This window comes from Rhinolophus hipposideros (assembly GCF_964194185.1).
Source record: "Rhinolophus hipposideros genome assembly, chromosome: 25".
Taxonomy (NCBI): domain Eukaryota; kingdom Metazoa; phylum Chordata; class Mammalia; order Chiroptera; family Rhinolophidae; genus Rhinolophus; species Rhinolophus hipposideros.
This window is the reverse complement of record NC_138071.1, coordinates 30463206-30481098: the sequence shown is the minus strand read 5'-3', so window position 1 is coordinate 30481098 and position 17893 is coordinate 30463206. Positions and strand designations below refer to the sequence as shown.

Here is a 17893-nt window from a genome sequence, read left to right as displayed (position 1 = left end):
TGACTCACAGTGTTTTATTATTTTTTCTTCGATTTCTTTGAACATTTTAGACTTAAATATTGGAGGGGATGGTTTAGATGTAATTATGTTTTAAAAATTCCATTGAAAGGAATCAGGAACGGTTTGTAATCAGCTTCATCTAGAAGGATAAGTTAAATTTCAAAAGTGAGGAAGACTAGCAAAGCCTGCTTTGGTGTAATATTTCCTAAGCCCTTCTGGCCCCCTTTACCAAGGACATGAGGTGTGGCCTCACAGGGAACTCTTCCCCAGGAGTAAGTTAGTACTGTAGTTGAAATGACTGTTCCCACTAAAACACTGGAAGGAATTACACCCACAGTCTCCCCATTTCTGTGATATCTGAACAAAGGCTGTGAAAGCAGACTGTCTGGGTTTGAGTCTCAGCATGGCCACTCATCATTTAATCCTCTCTGTTATTCTAGAACGGAAGTGAGAGTATCTGAGAGTATCTTCTTTCCTGGAGTACTAAGTAAATTAAATAAGTGCTCAGTACAGCCACGATAATGTTTATTTTAATTGTTGTTACATTATCTCATTTAAGCCTCAGAACTAGCTTCTGGAGGTGGTATCGTGCCCATTTCATAGACATGAAAACTGAGGTTCAACTAGATGAAATGTGTAGGTCTCCATAATCCAGTGATAAGGAACTGAAATGTAAATTCTGGGCAGTAGGAGTTAAGCTCCTATTTTCATTATACCTGTGTCTCTGACCTGTGCTGATTAATGCATTTTGAACGTGGCATTGTGGTTAAAAAAAAATAAAAGTGCTTTAACCTTATTTCATAGAATCTAAAACATCATCTGTTTTAAGATACACCATTATTTTACGTACCACAAAGAAAGAAAGAAAACGTGCCAGTTAAGGTTTGATAGTGTTTATTTTATACTTATTGAAAGTATTTTTAGACTTAAGACAAACATAGATTTTTTTCACGTCACTCACATGCATACACAAAAGGAAAATATAAGCAAAATAAGTGGGTTAAGGAAGTGGCAATTATCTTACTACTGCAATCTCCCCAAAAGCAGATACATAAAGTCAGGAATTGTGAGTTTCGTTGTTTTCAGAGATGTTAGAAATGGAAAGTGTGTCTTAAATTGATAAATACAGTAAGTCTCCAGGAATGAATGGCTACTTTTTGGAGATGAAATAAGTATAGTAGTTAAGAAATACACTCAGCTTCTGAATTAAAGATTCAAAAGTAACTAGCTTCCAAAGACAGAAGTTTACTCCCTCCAAAGTCAGATTTTGGCGTGGGGCTCTGCCAGGCTCAATACCTCTAGCCAAAAGGACGGCACTGTGAGGGAGGGAACACCCCTCCTTTTCAGGCCAGACTCACAAGGCCACACCTAACTGCAACGGAGGTTCAGAAATAGAATCTTTACAGCGGACTTGTGCTCAGCTAAAGCTCCAGGGTTCTAATGTTAAAGGAAGAAGGAGAAAATGGACTTAGGGGAAAGTTAGTATTTTCTGTGACAGTAGTCTATAGCCTTGGATTTTTTTTTAACAGTATTTATTTCATTTTGCAGAATTCATTCCCATCCAAAAGATGAACCAGAAAATAGATTACCGCAGTAGGTTTGGGCCAGCAGTATTTTACTCCAATAATCATGAATTTGATGTTTATTCTGTCATTGCCGCAGTGTTGAGGATTGACTCTTAAAATTCTTTAACTAAAAAGAAATTGTGACCTTTTAATTATTTTCCACTAACACAGATATTTAACTGCATCTTCCGTGGGGCTAAGTTACAAATAAACCTCATATCCCAAATATGAATATGTTGTGTTTTACTATGTTTTCTTCTATCAGTTGTCTGTGCTAAATTATGCTTCTTACCATCTTTTCTTGTTACATTTGTATCTGCTAATAAATTTAATGTGATTCTGGATCGACGTTTATTCTTCCAGTCAAAATTACTTGGCAGCTGGTCAGCAAGATTCCTGATAGCTACAAGCTTGAACAGAAAATGCTAACTTAAAAACATGGAAACATGTCTCTGACACTTAGTAGTATTTTATTACAACCAGAGGACTATTCTGAATTATATACTCTTTTACTATTGTCCTTGCTCATGTTTTTCTGTTACCATTCATTGCACTTTATCTATTTTGCTATCCTAGTAAAATAAAATTTCAGAGCTAAAGTTAACATTAAAGATATTCAGAGGATTTCATTTTTCCAAAGTAGCTTGCTTTAAAAATAAAAGACATTAACATTTAAAAACTTTGTGCAAATACAAGTTTTCCTAATTTATTTCATGGTAGATGCAATTATGGGCTTGGGGGTGCTTAGTAGTTGGTTCACTGACGTATCAGAAGTCAATAGAAAAAACTTAATATAAACCAATAGTTTCATTTTTAGCAAGCTCATTTCAGGATGTGAATGTTTATTTTGTCTGTTTTTTGTTTTTGTTTTTGTTTTTGGATAGTCAGGGAAGAAAATAAACAGCAACCCAAACCCTCTTGTGCAGATGTCAGTTGGTCACAAGGCACAGGAGAGCAAGGTAAGGCGCTGCCATGCTGACCCATTTCCTGGTACGTCACTCTCAATCTCACCAGTCAGGTGGGGACGTCTGGCGGGTGTTGGTGCAGGTGTCAAGACCATTGATTTCCATATCTTTCTTTTGTTTTCTCAAATCAGTCATTTCACAGATAACCAGCTACTTAGTTTGGTAACAAACATTGTTCGTTTTTTTAAAATAACATTATAAATAATAGGAATATGCTTTTGCTTGATTGCATGGGTAGATGACATGGGACAAATTTCGTTTAAAAGATAACCAATGGTGCTTAAAATTGAACAAACACAATTTGGTTTAAGAATTGAGAGGGCATTGCTGTTGCTGTAATGCGCCCTACTTTCCTCATGTAAGAGAAGACATTTTAGGAATTATTTAGTTACAGGCCACTGTTCACTTTTAACTGTTCACCGTCTGTGGGAGAAGCCTCCTGAATGCAGCACTGGGTAGCCCCGGGGAGGTACAGAGAAGGGCCCGAGCAAGCAGAGGGAACCTCCGTCACTGTGGCTTCTGTCACTGAGATGACACACACCGGGGCCTCCGTCACTGGGGCCTCCGTCACTGGGATGACACACACCAGGGTTTCATAGTCTTCAGGGCACTCTCAAAGCTTTAGACTCTGTCTTTTGAACATTTCCCACAATTAACACATAATAGTACATGTGTAGTAAATGTATGTCTTGGAATTTAAAGTCATCCTAAGCTTCCAAACACAGTAAATGGATAAATGCAGGAAATATCACAGAGCTGATACTGCGTATTTCTTTCAGATTCGGTACAAAACCAGCGAACCTGTGTGGGAGGAACACTTCACTTTCTTCATTCACAACCCCAAGCGTCAGGACCTTGAAGTCGAGGTATTTTATTGGCGTTTTTAATAGATTTATTGAAATGGAATCAACATACAATGATCCATACGTATTTAGTGTACAATTTATGCCGCCGTCAGCATGAGTGCATCTTTGTCAAACTTAGCCCTAAGTGTTTCGTGCCTTTAGATACTGTAAAGGTTTTTGTTTTTTCTAATTTTAAACTTTGATTGATTGTTACTAGTATCCACAAATGCACTTGACTTTTGTACATTAGCATCATATGGTACATTGCTGCTAAACTGGCTTATTAGTTCCAGTAGCTTTTTTGTGGCTACTTCAGGATTGTCTTCTGCACAGGCAGTCATGTTCTCTGCTAATAATGGCACCTGCATCTGTGTTTCCAGCCTCGATGCCCCTTCCTTCCTTTTCTTGTCTTGGTGCCCTGCCTGGCCTGGCCTCCACACAAGGCCGATCTTAAGGGGAAGCCGTAGTGCTTCACCAGTAAGCCTGTGTTTCAGGACGTTTCCTTCTTCTCCGACTCCTAGTTTGCTGAGAATTTTGTCATGAATGGATGTGGAATTTTATCAAAGGCTTTTCTACAACTGGTTTTCCTTTCTAAGTTTGTAAATATGTTGAAATACATTGTTGATTTCCAGTGTTAACCTTGCAAACATTTATTTGGGTTTCAATATTTAATGTTAAGAAAACCTTTATTTGGGGATAAGCTCCACTTGGTCGTACTGTAGTATCCTTCTTATGTATTCTATTTAGTTTACTAAAATTCTGTTAAGAATTTTTGCGACTGGGTCTCGAAGGACACTGATCTAGAATTTTTGTGTCTGGGTGATGCTGGCCTCACAGGATGAGCTAGGGGGTGTTTTCTCCTCATTTTTCTAAGGGTCTGTGTAGAATTGTGCTAGCCCACCTGATGACTGGCTCCCTTTATTCCTGTAATGATCCCCTTTTACAGTTACATTTAAGTGATACTCTGCTCTGAAATCGACTCTGATATTAATGTAGCTATCCCATCTTTCTTTTTATTGGAGTTCGCATGGTTTGTTTTTCCCACCCTTTTGTTTTTAATTTATTTGTGAGTTTATATTTAAAGTTGACTTCTTATAGACAACATACCTACAGTTTAATATTGCTTTTTTATCCAATCTGAGGAATCTTTTAATTTTGACATTTAGGCCGTTTATAGTTGATGTTGTTATTGATGTGGTTGGGTTTAAATCTGTCACCATATTACTTGCCCCATTTGTTCCTTGTTCTCTCTTTTTCTAATCTGACTTCTTCTGGATGAATTAAGCATTTTTTATAATTGACGTATCTCCTTGTCTATTCTGAGTTGGTGGTGGCGGCAGCTGGGTCTTTGGTACTGTCTACACCTCCCACTGCTCTCTTTAAGCGGGGAACCAGGTCGCAGGGGTACAAGACCTCCGTGGCATGCTTCCGTTCCCTCTGCCCAGCATATTTTATTAGTTTTGCTTTAAACAATTCTATTTTAAAGAGCTTTTGAAAACATGAGGAAGCAGTGTCTCCTGTCCAGCCCTGTGTCTCCCCTCCCACTATCCGTTGCGGCCTCATGGGATCCCGTCCCAGGGCTGCCATCTGCCTTCGTCCACAGGACCCCTTTCAACAGTTCCTGTGGGGCTGGGCTGCAGGTGCTGGACTCTCAGCTTCTGGGCAGCTCAGAAGTCTGCCTCAGAAGTCTTTTCACCTTGTGAAAAGATATTTTCACAAGATACAACATTTTTGGAGAACATGTGTTTTTTCTTCCACTTACTTCCATCTTGCTTTTTTCTGATGAGTCTGCTGCTCTTGAGTTTGTAAAATTTTTGACCCTCAAATATTTCCCCACTTCGTGTCTAATCTACTGTCAGACCCATCCTGGGTATTTTCCTCTCCGACGTTGTATTTTTCATCTTTTGAGCTGAGTTTGGATCTTTTTACCTTCCGTGTCTTTCCTTTACCCTCTCGTGTGCTTGTTGTGTATGTGAGGTACCTTCTAGTGCCTTGTTACTGCTTCTGTCTTCTGTGTAGCTGCCGGATCTGTTCCTACGAGTGATTTTCACCCTCCTTATGGGTCACATATTCCTGCTTCTTTGGTTGCCTGGTAATTTCCCATTGTAAATTTTACCTTATTAGTGCTGGGTTTTTGTGCTCCTTTTATATTTTAGAGCTTTGTTCTCATTTGGGAGGTAAGTTACTTAGAAATCCTTTGAGCTTTTCTAGGCTTGATTTAGGCTTTGTTAGGCACCCTGTCTGCCGCCCTTTGTGCTCTGGGAGTTCTCCCCCTGCTCCTCCTCGGCACAGGTCTTCGCGTGGTTTGCTCCCTCACACGGGCTGATCAGCTGAAGACACAGGGGACCCTTGGGGGCCTCCAGCTCTCTTTGGGGCTCTCTCCTCTCTCCTGCTCCCTGAGTTCTTCACCCAGTGTCCTCAGCGAAGGGGAACGCGGGCCTCTGTCTGTGATCCTCGAACTTGCACTGTGGCTGGCCATTGTGCGGGCAGTGAGCAGATCAGCTGTCGGGCTCACCTCACTTTCTCCAGTCTCAGCAAACTCCTGTGCCCAGGTCTTGTGTTGTCCAGTCTATGTCTCTTATCTGCTCTGTAAGTTGAGGTGGGATGATAAATTCAGTTCCTGTTACTTTATCATGGTCAGAAGCAGAAGTCCTCTGTTTGTGGGTTTTAAAATACACGCTGCATGTAAATTACACACTGGGAGGAGTTAGAGGGCGTGTCTTTGATGTACGCCTGCCTGCTGCTCCAGTGGCGGTATGTTCTGTCCTCCTCTCACGTTCTCCTCGCTCAGAGGACAGTGCTATTCCAAGGGGGTCACACAGCTCCTGGGGCCAACCCAGTGGCGGCCCTACTCACCTTACCAGTCTACGATTCTAGTTCCCATGTTTCTATTCTGCCCGGCCTCCTGGCCAACATTCAGTCTTTGAGTTGTGCAAGGCCTTTTGTTTTCTGTTTCCGTTTTCTGTTTCGCTTATACAACTCTGACTTTGCTCCTCAGCCTGTGATGCCCTGAGGTCTGAGAAGGGGTGTCCTGCTGTGGAGGCTGAGCAGCGGATCACCGTCAAGCACACCAGGCTTGCCATTATTCTGTGCTTGTGCTTTTGTATTTTACATTCCATTTCATACAATATGTATCTGTCCAGCTAATTTTCATATTTGTTTAGTAAATGTTTTCTTCATAAAATAACTTGTAGTTACTGCATCTTGAATTTAAAAAATAAGTTTCAAAGTTCAGTAAACATGACCATAGTTACTTCTTCTAAAAATCCTTTTGGATTACAGTTTGAAAAGAAATTAGCAATCAGTCTTCCAGGTTTTCATGTGTAGTTAGCTTCTTTGACCATTCGCTTACAGTTCCTGAGACCACTAAAGTTCTTACTCTATTTGGTTAAACTATTTTGTATTAAACAATCTAACAGGAATAATACCTGTTAAAGAGATAATAGCGGAAGTTATTATTCAGGAGACAGAAATTACCATGCATTTAAAGCAGATATATTGTAAAATTTTAAAACAACCTTGTAGATTTTGAGTACGGAAGGCTTAAAAGACACTTAGAAATGTTTTTTCTCCAACACACCTGTTACCAGTAGAAACTTGACACATCGTTACAAATGTGTATTGTCACCATTTTCATAGGGTTTAAGACATTTCTTTCTAATCTTCAGGTTTGTGGAGATTGGGTTCTGGTAACAGATTCATAATAACATGACATTCTTTTTTGTGCTCATAATTGTGTGATGAGGAAGTGACAGATACATGTGACGTGGATACATTGTAGAATCACTCGTTACAATGTTTCATGTCTTCGGAAGGAGGTTTTCTACTGTGTTGAAAATTTATGGAAACACCACTTAGAGGGAGATGGCTAAAGTATGTTTTCTAAGGCTGGATTTTGGACCTTTCTACTTTTCCTATCTGTCTCTTCGGAGCTCAGTGTGCTTTGTCATGTGTGTCGCAGGTAAAAGACGAACAGCATCAGTGTTCCCTGGGGAGCCTGAAGCTCCCTCTCAGCCAGCTGCTCACCAGCGATGACATGACCATGAACCAGCGGTTCCAGCTCAGTAATTCAGGCCCAGACAGCACTCTGAAGATGAAGATTGCCCTCAGGGTACTGTCTCTCCCACAGGAAACACTTGAGGGGTGGGGAACGGGCCGCAGTGGTGCTGCTCTTAGGCACTGCCCACGGTAGACGAGGGCAGACACATGGGTGGGTGGTGATCGCGGTGCCGGCGCCATGCCAGGGCTGACAGGAAGGCACCTGTGTGGGGATCATGGGTTATCCTGCATCTTGTGGGAGCTCAGGGGGAGATAGCTGAGGCTTCCATGCAGACGTGCAACAGAAGCAGTGTTTCCAGGTTGTTTGAGCAGGCCCAGGGCGCTCATTCTGCTTCCACACGAATCCAGCCAACCGGTTTTCTATCCTTCAGCCAAGAAAGTATAGCTATGTGGATCACCAAAGTTTTCTGCTAGGGTTAAACTTTTAAAGTCATTCAGAAGAGAGTATTTAATAAAACTCTACAAGATGGTAGAAATTACAGAAAAAAATTTGTCCAAAATAGACAATAATTCATTTGTAAGTACCTAAGGAAATGTTGAAAATAAAACTGGCAAACAAATTCACTAATTTAAAAGATTTAAACTAAAATAAAGAGCCAACATTTTAAAAAAATTAAAGCAAACAGTGTGTAGAGGGTGCAGTGGAAATGGTTTCCTTGAACCTGTCAGGATACTGGGTGTGCACAGTGTTTCCAGAAAGGACTGCAGTGTCTCCAGTCCGTGAGTCAGAGAGCCCCTTGCACCAGGGACCCTTCCTCTGGAAATCGGACTTTTTGTAATAATGCAGAATTTGGGAAGGCCGTGAACATGAAGATGATGGCTGCAGCTTTATTTTATAAAAGTGGGAAACTTGCTGCCATCACAGTCACACCAGAATGAGGAGTTTACAGACTATAGACTGTGCTCAGTGGAATATAGTGTGTGTTAAACGTCAATATTAACAGCTGTCAAAGTGAATGATCCATGTGCTCTCGCAAGCTGAGGGGCGAGGGCTGCTCCTGCACCAGTGGTGGGTATTTGGGGTAATCTTGCTGGGCAGAGGTATTTCTGACTCTCATCCTTCCCCAGGGCTGCTGGTGGAGACCTCCTGTGCAGTATAAGGTGGGAGACCACCTGTGTAGGATGAGGGATGAGACCCCCAGCATGCAGTTCAGGCTCTTCCAACAATAAGATCACCTACAACTGTGCAGAAATGCATGCAAATGGAAGAGGCTGAAAATTCACAGAACTGACATTTACATCACAGATTTGATACTTAATTACTTAAACTTTCCTTTTTCAAACTTTCTGTAATATTGTAGTACTTTAATAATAGGATGGCTGAACAGATAGACTAGATTGTTTTTAATGTTTAGTGCTAAGTTGTAAAGAAATATTTGCAAATAAATATATCTACAGTGTTAATTGTATCAGGCCATTACCAGTGTCACTGATTTTAATTTCGGGTTTATTTCCCCCTTCTAGATACTCCACCTGGAAAAGCAAGAACGGTCTCCAGACCACCAACACTCTGCTCAAGTAAAGCGACCCTCTGTTTCCAAACAAGGGAGAAAAATATCTGTCAGATCGCAGACGACTGCATCGCCAGTTGCTGGTGACAGCAACACAGCCCCGTCCATACCAGTCGCTGGGGGCAGTGATAAGCCTGGCATGGAGGAGAGAGCTCAGCCTGCGGAAGCCAGCTCTCCGGGGCTGCGAGACCTGGGCAGAAGCGCCTCCAGCCTCCAGGTGGGCGCCGCCTGCTCCCCCAGCCACATGTTTGTCAAGGAGCCCACCCCCAGCATTGCCTCGGACATATCACTGCCCATTGCCACTCAGGAGCTCCGGCAGAGGCTGCGGCAACTCGAGAAGTGAGTGGACGCTGCCTGCATTCTTGTCAGGCGGCCCCATCTGCGGACTGTGGGGGGGGGGCTGCGGTCCCCAGTTAGTCAAGAGCCCTGGCGGGGTGGGGGGGAAGACAGCACCCTTTCCCTCACTGAGTCACTTTCAAAGTCAAGCCTGCAGTTTTCTAGGGCCTACTGTTTAGCTCAGTTAAAGACTAGAACACAATGGGTAGTAGGTGCCATGAACAGGAGAGTCTCAGAAGCTCCTGCGTGTCCGTCCTCAGACCAGGAAGGCAGAGGATGGAGCTGACCTTGGATCTGAATGTGGTGACTGGGGCCTGTTCCTTCATCTTTGGTCAACACCCATTCCTGGGCGCCGGTCGCTTTGTCCGTCTCTGGGTGTTGGTGTTGACTTCTTACGCTCCATGACTCATGGCTGCATTCAGGGTTCTTTAGATGAGGTGAAACAGTGTGCGGTTGTCACAGCTTCACATTACCTTTTCTTCTCAGCGGACGGAGCAAAGTTGCTTTTGAGACACTTCCTGCTGTTTGTTGTTGTAGGAGGCATGTGAGTGGTCAGAAGTGGGGCAAAGTGAAGCATGTGCCCGTGGGGGCTGGCCAGAGGCACACGTGTGCAGCCCTGACCACACTCACAGTCTACTTGTCTCCTTCACACTTGTCACGTCAACTCGTGCAGAACAAAGACATCAGTCCCTCCCTCTCTCTTCTTCCAAAAGAAGTAGAATTTTAAATAAGAAACCCCTTTTTCTCAGGAGCTAAGTTGGAGGAGCTGCCAAGTTGGTCTGGGGGGACACTGAGCCAGGCAGTTGTTAGTTGTCTTGGAATCTGTGCTTCAACCTCGAGAGAGAAATCGAGGCAAGTGTCGCGATCGCATCAGATGCCTGTCATGTGGGGCTTTGAGAAAAGATGCATGCACGTGGCGGTTACGGCCCAAAGACCGCAGAGCCGACGTGCCTCATCTTACTTTGGGCCTAAATGAGAAAGCTGTCAGCTTTGAATGAGTTACGTTGAACCCTAGCTGGAATATGAGTTCGACTGGTTGATTGAAATCTTCCAAGGTTTCCTTTGTGTTCGAGTTCCTGGGTGATGTGATTCCTCGTTGTCTGCGTGAGTGAACGTGACCTAACCGTGTGGCTGTAACAGTGATTCAGGGCCTTGTCGGATCCGAGGGGAGCTGTGACTTCCTGCTTTGCTTCCTTAGTGGGACGACACTGGGACAGTCCCCGCTGGGGCAGATCCAGCTGACAGTCCGGCACAGCTCGCAGAGAAACAAGCTGGTGGTCGTTGTGCACGCCTGCAGGTGAGCGGCATGGCCCCCGGGTGGCTGTCCCACAGGGCAGGGGACACTGGCCCTGGCTTTCCACACAGGTCGCTTGGTTTCCTTTTTGAAGAACAAAGCAATTAGATGTACTGTAATCCTGGTATTCAGTTTTTATTCCTTTTTTGTTCTTAACTTTGCATCATACACATTTTCTATTCTTGTCCATTTGGTTGCTTTGCAATACTCCCGTGAAGGGTAGTTTCTGTAACCCTCCCTAGTATTGGGTATTTAGATGGTCAGTGGTACATGCAACACAGTAATGAACATATTTTTCTTTTATTGAAGTGTTTTTTGGGGATTAAATTTCCAGGAGAAAATTTTTATCAATTCAGAGGATCCAGCCAAGCTCTTGGTATCACGGTGGTTGTGGCCATAGCCTTTCAAGAACATGCAGCCGCTGAGGTCGGCACCAGTGGTGCGGTGTGCCATTCCCCACGTCAGGACGTTTTAGCTTGTGCAGTGTCCTGTGCACCGGTGGCCGCGGGACGGCAGTGTGGCTTCCACCTGTATTTGCTCGATGATGGCATAGAGCTGTTTTTCTATGTGACTTGTCTGTCTCCACAGTAGTGATACAAGTACGTTTATGTAATTATTTGGATCTTAGAAAAGGCCATTGGAAACACAGGAAAGTAAAATTAGTGACATTTAGAAATAGAACTTAAGTGTAGAGTTCAGTTCACTGCACATGTGTTGAGCAGCTTGTATGTCGCTGCTACGGAGATGGTCTCTGTGGGGATACAGGGACAGAAGACTGTTTTAGGGGCCTCTAACCAAACAATCCCCAGCTAGATTTTCAGGTCCATCATTAAGTGACTATTTTGAAGTGGTTGCATCTAATTGATATAAAGGAGAGTTAAGTTCCTATGGCATATTTCTGGTCTCAAAAATGTCACCCAGCTGCTAAATAAAGACTGAAAACACCTCTGATATTAAACATTGAAATAGATGTGAGCTCTACATACATTTAAGAAAGATGAATAAAAACAGGTGAGATCATTCTCTTCCAACCCTCTGACTCCAGTTCAGGCTCTCAGAGGCTGGGGCCTCTTCCTGCAGCTCAGGGCGCCAGGCGGACCCAGCCCTGAACAGGACGCTCTTCCTTCTCAGGGTCGCCCACACCCACACCCACACTCACCAGGCTGGGACAGTTTAGACACGCCATCACCTCACCTGGACCTCTTTGGGATGTGGGAGGGAACTGGAGTCCCCAGAGAAAACCCCTAAGACATGGGGGAAACGTGCACACTCCACACAGACAGTGACCCTGGCCGGAAATCCATTTTTTTCTCGTCAACATTGTAACAGAACGATGTTACTTGAGGACCTGCTATAGTACATTTGAATGTGATGCTAATTGTCAGTTTCCTAGATTCTGACGCCTGGTATTATCTGGTTTGTGTTACCAGAAATCTCATTGCCTTCTCTGAAGACGGCTCTGATCCCTATGTTCGCATGTATTTGTTACCAGACAAGAGGAGGTCAGGAAGGAGAAAAACCCACGTGTCCAAGAAAACACTGAACCCTGTGTTTGATCAGAGGTATGGACTTGATTCAGCAGGCAGACTGGAGTTAGGAAGGCCAGTCAGTGCCTTCGAGTGACTGAAGCATTTAAGCTGCACATGGCTGAGAAGTAAAGAGAGGAAGTCCAAGTTAGTAGGCGTGAACTTGGTAAGATAAGGATTCTGAACTTCGTGTAGGAGTACTGCACGTGATAGATACAAGTTGTACACGTGGGCAGGGGAGGGCCAGTGATGAAATAAAGACAAAAGGGTGGGTGACACTGAAGAGCTGTCAGTTGGGGACTTAATGTCTGTTGATATTTACTGAGTTACAAATCAGAACTGAGAATATTAAAATACATGTATTTTTAAAACTAACAGTAATGAACCTATAACATCTTAAAATATGACGTTTTTCTGAAAACAACTAGTTTTCAAAAGTTTTAAAAATTAGTGACCAGAGTGGCATTATTGTTGGACCTTTTTGCAGCTCTCTCAGCGGTCTGGCTTGGTAGGGGCTCCGTCTGCTCCTGAGGCCGGTCTGATGTGGTGACCTCCCGAGAGGGTCCCCAGGCCACACGTAGAGCCCTGGTCTGTGCAGATTCACCATCCAACTTCAGAGTCCTCTGTAGCTAACAACCCAGCCTTCTAAGAAAGAATTCAGTTGAATGGTGTGAATATCTACTAAATCAGTTTCATTTCATCTTTAAGGGTACTGGTCAGTAATCCTGTTTTTACAGACTGGCATGCACCGAGTCCTGGCACGGGCACACTTTATGTGTCCTGTTCTTACTTGGCTGCAGCATTTAAGTTTGGAGACCCGTCATGAAGTCTGGGTCGCTAACTGCTGTAGCTGCAGTGGCAAGCCAGCCACACCCCAGCCCTGGCCCCGGAGGCCTCAGGCACTCAGGCCTCTGCTGTGCCACAGACCCTGAAGCATGCCGGCCACACTCCAGCTGGTTTCTAGGACCCACTCTCCTGAAGGCATGTCAGTTGGTGGCATCTGACTTGAGCCATTGAAAAAGGTGTTGCAGACTTCCTTCCTTCCACAAAGCCAGGCCACAGGGTACTTTTATTTAGTTCACTCATGCAGGTTTGAAGTGACTCTCCTCTAGCCTTCAGGCCTGGGCGAGTGACCGAGTCTTGATGTCCCCACTGTGATACACATAATATCCACCGTCTCACTGGTTAATGGCCAGAAAGAGTCAGGCGTGTGTGTTCACTGAACCCCTGCCCCATACGTGAGGGAGCCCGGCGATAGGCTTTTCACGTGTTTAGGATGCCAGAGTCTTCTCTTATGTTTGGAAAATATGAAAAATAATTGGATTTTGCATATTCGTGAAATGCCAAACCCAAACATCTAGCAGGAGAATTCAATTTTATAATAACAAACATATGATGTAACATTTGGCGTGGTCTCATGAGCAGAAATGGCACTTTTCAGTCACAATTAAATGCAGCAAGATGGCGGCAATATTAAGGAAGGCCTTGTTCTCTCTTTTAGCTTTGATTTTAGCGTTTCGTTACCAGACGTGCAGAGGAGAACACTGGACGTCGCCGTGAAGAACAGTGGCGGCTTCCTGTCCAAAGACAAAGGGCTTCTCGGCAAAGTAAGTGAGAAGGTCCTCGATGGGCTCCTACACTTGGTACAAATTCAACCTTCAACCCCAAGTGCATTGTTTTAGGCCAACTTACATAAGTAGAAAGGGGGACTAGCGTTGTGATTAATAAACTAGTGCGTGTTAATAAAGTAGTGGGCCATGAAAGACATCAGTGAAACAGTAGTACAGTCTGAAGATACCTTAAGTGATTTGCATTGTTTTACATATTCATATCATTGGCATATTAGTCATACTAATACCGTGAACTTACAGTTGGATAGAAAGTTAATTTTTAAATAAAAATTACTTTTCAGGTATCACAAGGAAAGTAAACCCAGTGGGATGGTAGTCTACAGTTCCACCTTGTCGACTAACCAGCTGATTTTCTCCTAACAAATCGTTGGCTTTATTTCTCTGAATTTCTGCTTGTTTTTGTTCGTAGTCACATTTAACTCTTGCCTAAGATGATATATTATTTAGTAGTGTACATAGGAGATAAGTTAGGGAGGAGGAGTCTTGAGTTGTTGGTGCCATTATGGCACACGAGCCATGTCTCTATAAATCATGCCCACGGATGCTTCATAATCACCTGATTTCAGGACAGCTGGATATAGGAAGGACCTCTGGGATATATATGGTGGACCATGTAGCTCGTAGGGAGGCCTGAGGGTAGAAAGATTGAAGAATGAGAGACTCGGTATTGGAGACTTCCACACTGCCAGGCTGGGACAGAAGACTAGAGATGGGAAGGAGTGGTAAAAGGTCCACAGGAATTACTTCAACCCACTTCTCAAACGCTTTCTAACCCACAGGTGCTGGTTGGTCTGGCCTCTGAAGAACTCGCCAAAGGCTGGACACAGTGGTGAGTGTCCCCGCCATACACGACAAACCAATAAGCAGATCCTCCCTATGTTCCTTCAGTAGCGCTTTCCACAGCTGACCACGTGTTGTCATCTTTCTGTGCTCCCAGGTATGACCTCACAGAAGACGGGACGAGACCGCACATGGTGACGTAGGCGTGGGTGCGCGAGGAGCTTTCCTTGGCACCTGCCCAGCTTGTGTGCTGGGATGCACCCTCCCACGGACACAGCGATGCTATTTTTCTACTTTTCATGTATTGGTTATATATACCTTCCTAATTTTATAAAACTGGTTGACGTTTTAGGCGTATTTGGCCAATACTGTTGTTAAATTTTGTATGTTTGATTTCCTCTAGTACTTTGCCAGTTACTAGAGTGAACAACAGGACAGCGGTTATTATTGTTTTGTTAATCTGTATGTCAGTTGTATCTACAAGATGCAGATTCGTGTGTATGCTTTATTATTGCCTTGCTTTGTATAGCACTGAGGCTCACTGTGCCGTGTAAATAGACTATTTTTTATAATCTCTACATGCTGGTTTGAATTCAGGAGAAAATGGATTAAGGAAATATATATATTTTTTCTTTTAAGACGTATTAAATTCTTATGAGAAATAATCTTTTTGTCTTTGCAGGAAAAAGTTCTCAGTGGCTTATTTTGTGCTCTTTCTTTTTAAAAAGAAAAAGTGAAAGATTATTAAATATTAGTATATTTCTGCCCATTACCAATGAAAGAAAATATTCAAGATTTAACACTTTCATAAATACAAAGATGTGTTATTGATAAGTCAGTCGAAGTGCTTCTAAGGAAAAGTGTTACATCACTAAGTAGCGTAAAATATTAAAGGAATTGTCATGGTTCATAAATCATAGTGTACTAATCTGAAATCTCTTACATAAAATGAAATGTCTTAAGTTTATTTTTAATTGCTTGTTGTAACTTATTCATGAAATAGTGCACAGATACCCAGCTACACTTTTCCTAAAATACAGTGCAGACAGATGTTCAATGTTAGCAGTTAGGCTGTTATGAAATAGCCCATCATGAGCTTGTTAACTTCCCATGTTCTCCCGGCCTGTAAAGAAAGACAGGCTTACACTGTCACCATAACTAACGGTTGTGAGGTAACTCGGGGTGAGTGTTAGGAACTGTGCTAAACACCGAAAGCTGATTCCTGCCTTCGTCCATGTGGCATCACACGCAGGACAGGTTGCCAGAGCTCTTGATGCACAGGCTTCCTCGGGGCCCGCGGTTGTGGCACAGTGGCTGTTGGTTGAAAACCACCATTTCCTGGGTGTCCTTACTTCATGCCATGACTGACCTCACTGTTGGAATATTATTACACAGTTTGTATTCTGGAATATATTTTTCTTCTTACATTATTAAAAGCATGTTTTACACTTCAGAGTGTCGAAGGGCAGTGTGGTGAGCTGTGCGTGCCATAAGTAAAGGGTGCGCACATGCAGACAGCCTTAAGTGCTTTAAGCTGGACGATGAGGGTGACTTCCTGAGCCATAAGAACATTCTCAAGTCATTGGGGAAATAGCGCTTACCGGCGGCAGTGGGAGCTCTTGTCAGAAAGCTTGCATGGGCTTTGACTGCTTACGTGATGGACCACACGTGCCCAAGTGCCTGGGGGGACACCGACTTCCTTCTGTGCACTCCTGCTCCCAGCGGGTTGTCGTTTTGTTTCATTTTGCTTTGAACCCTGGGCATGTTTACAGTGGAGCCTGCAGCTTCACAACACAGAGCATGTCATCATAAAAAGCAGCCTGCGCTGTTTCCTGTGTAACGTGCAGGAGGACATTCACGGTGCTGTGTGTGTACATAAAGCACTTGGCTGGGCCATCTCAGTAGCATGAGAAAGACAGGTAATTACTCACTAAATCTAGGTGCCTGCCTATGGTGTCTGATTGAAGATGTTTCACAAATTAGGCCTGTTGGAGGGCGTCTGGCATAATCTTTAACTGAGAAGAAACACCCATTGCAATTTGGCATGAAATAATCTTTACCAACATCTTAAATTGTTGACTTTTACAATCATGAGCTTCACGTTTTCGAGTATTTTAATTGATGGGATGCTTTGTTTCAGTAGGTAGGTGAAGTGACTACAATGAGAGGTACCCAGCCTGTGAGCTGCAGGTTCCCAGGCCCCTGGCAGAGGGAAGGAAAGGAAGCCAGGGCTTGGTTCCTTCCAGGCACTCTAGAACACCTCCAGGTGAGATTCTGTCCGCTGTGGCAGGCAGCTGTCATCTGAGGAAGAGGGAGAGAGTTCCCCTGCCCTGACGATGGCACCCTCTGAGTTCTCTGTGCTCAGCTCCAGTTCCTAAGGACCGATTCATCTGGGGAAAGGGAAGTGGAGCTGTTCAGCTGTCCAGCCAAACCAGTGCAGGGAAATTCACTTGGATGAATTTGAATTGTTAGTTTGTACATGTGGGTTGCTTGTTCTGTGCCTTAAAATACAAAGTATAAATAAAAGTCTCAGATGAAAACAAGAAGCCTAGGAGTTGTATTCACCGCAAAGAATGTTCTATACAGGAGAGTTCCTTTTACAGATACTCTTCATCAAGGGCTCAGCCCTTCTTTCTCAAGAACCTAAGCCAAATGCAAAGCTGTGTGTTTAAACTGCTTGTTTGTTACTTTGACTCCAATTCTAGCTGGGTCACGCACTGCAAGTAGAAAACCGCAGAGGGTTTTTATTGTAGAATGTCCTTTTTATTCAGCTAATTTTACATGACAGTGCATGTATTTATTCAATAAACTTTTATGTTAGCTCACTTGTGAATTGTTTTTCCTTTGTCTTTTGAAATTAAAATTCTAGTGTGGGACCAGATAATCTGAAAAGTAAATACGAGATCTCATTTATATTTGCCATTTGTGAGTTCTTTCCTTGGTGTTGTCCCCTTTACTCCTAACTGGGTTCTCATGTGCCCACCTTAGACCGTGGGTTTTGAAAACCACTCCTCTGAGAGATGATTATGAGGAGGAAATGCAGTCTTTAAATGTGCTTCATGCTACAGCACTGAGAAGTAATGACACAGACTTTTTTTTAACAAATGGAATGGAAATATCAGAGGAGTCCATTGCTGGGTTTGGAACTGACTAATTGAGCCCGAGGAGGGCTTGGCCACTGGGCACACTGCAGAGCCAGTACGGAGCCGCCCTGGCAGGGCCCACGAAGGACAGTGGGAAGCCTTCACCTCAAACCCTTGACTCTCCAATGGCTCAAAATTGGGGGCTTAAAGGTAAAACATGAGTATCCTGAGTAAGGGGTCCAGGGTCATGGGCTGTGCTGATTGGTCAGTTCTGTGCGAGCCTCAGCGGGTTGGTTTC

At 43.6% G+C, this 17893-nt stretch overlaps 1 protein-coding gene across 4 annotated transcripts in view; it reads left to right on the top strand.

The window, feature by feature from the left end:
• Window positions 1-17337, top strand: part of ESYT2 (extended synaptotagmin 2) — a 63977-nt gene extending 46640 nt beyond the window's left edge. For all 4 annotated transcript variants that reach the window (XM_081038373.1, XM_081038375.1, XM_081038374.1 and 1 more), the window contains 9 exons: window positions 2450-2524; window positions 3310-3396; window positions 7337-7486; window positions 8899-9284; window positions 10480-10578; window positions 12006-12137; window positions 13603-13708; window positions 14512-14561; window positions 14670-17337. In XM_081038373.1, the coding sequence (XP_080894499.1) occupies window positions 2450-2524; window positions 3310-3396; window positions 7337-7486; window positions 8899-9284; window positions 10480-10578; window positions 12006-12137; window positions 13603-13708; window positions 14512-14561; window positions 14670-14715 (1131 nt within the window). In that variant the 3' untranslated portion in view covers window positions 14716-17337. The remainder of the gene's footprint in view (window positions 1-2449; window positions 2525-3309; window positions 3397-7336; window positions 7487-8898; window positions 9285-10479; window positions 10579-12005; window positions 12138-13602; window positions 13709-14511; window positions 14562-14669) is intronic.
• Window positions 17338-17893: the final 556 nt, after the last annotated feature.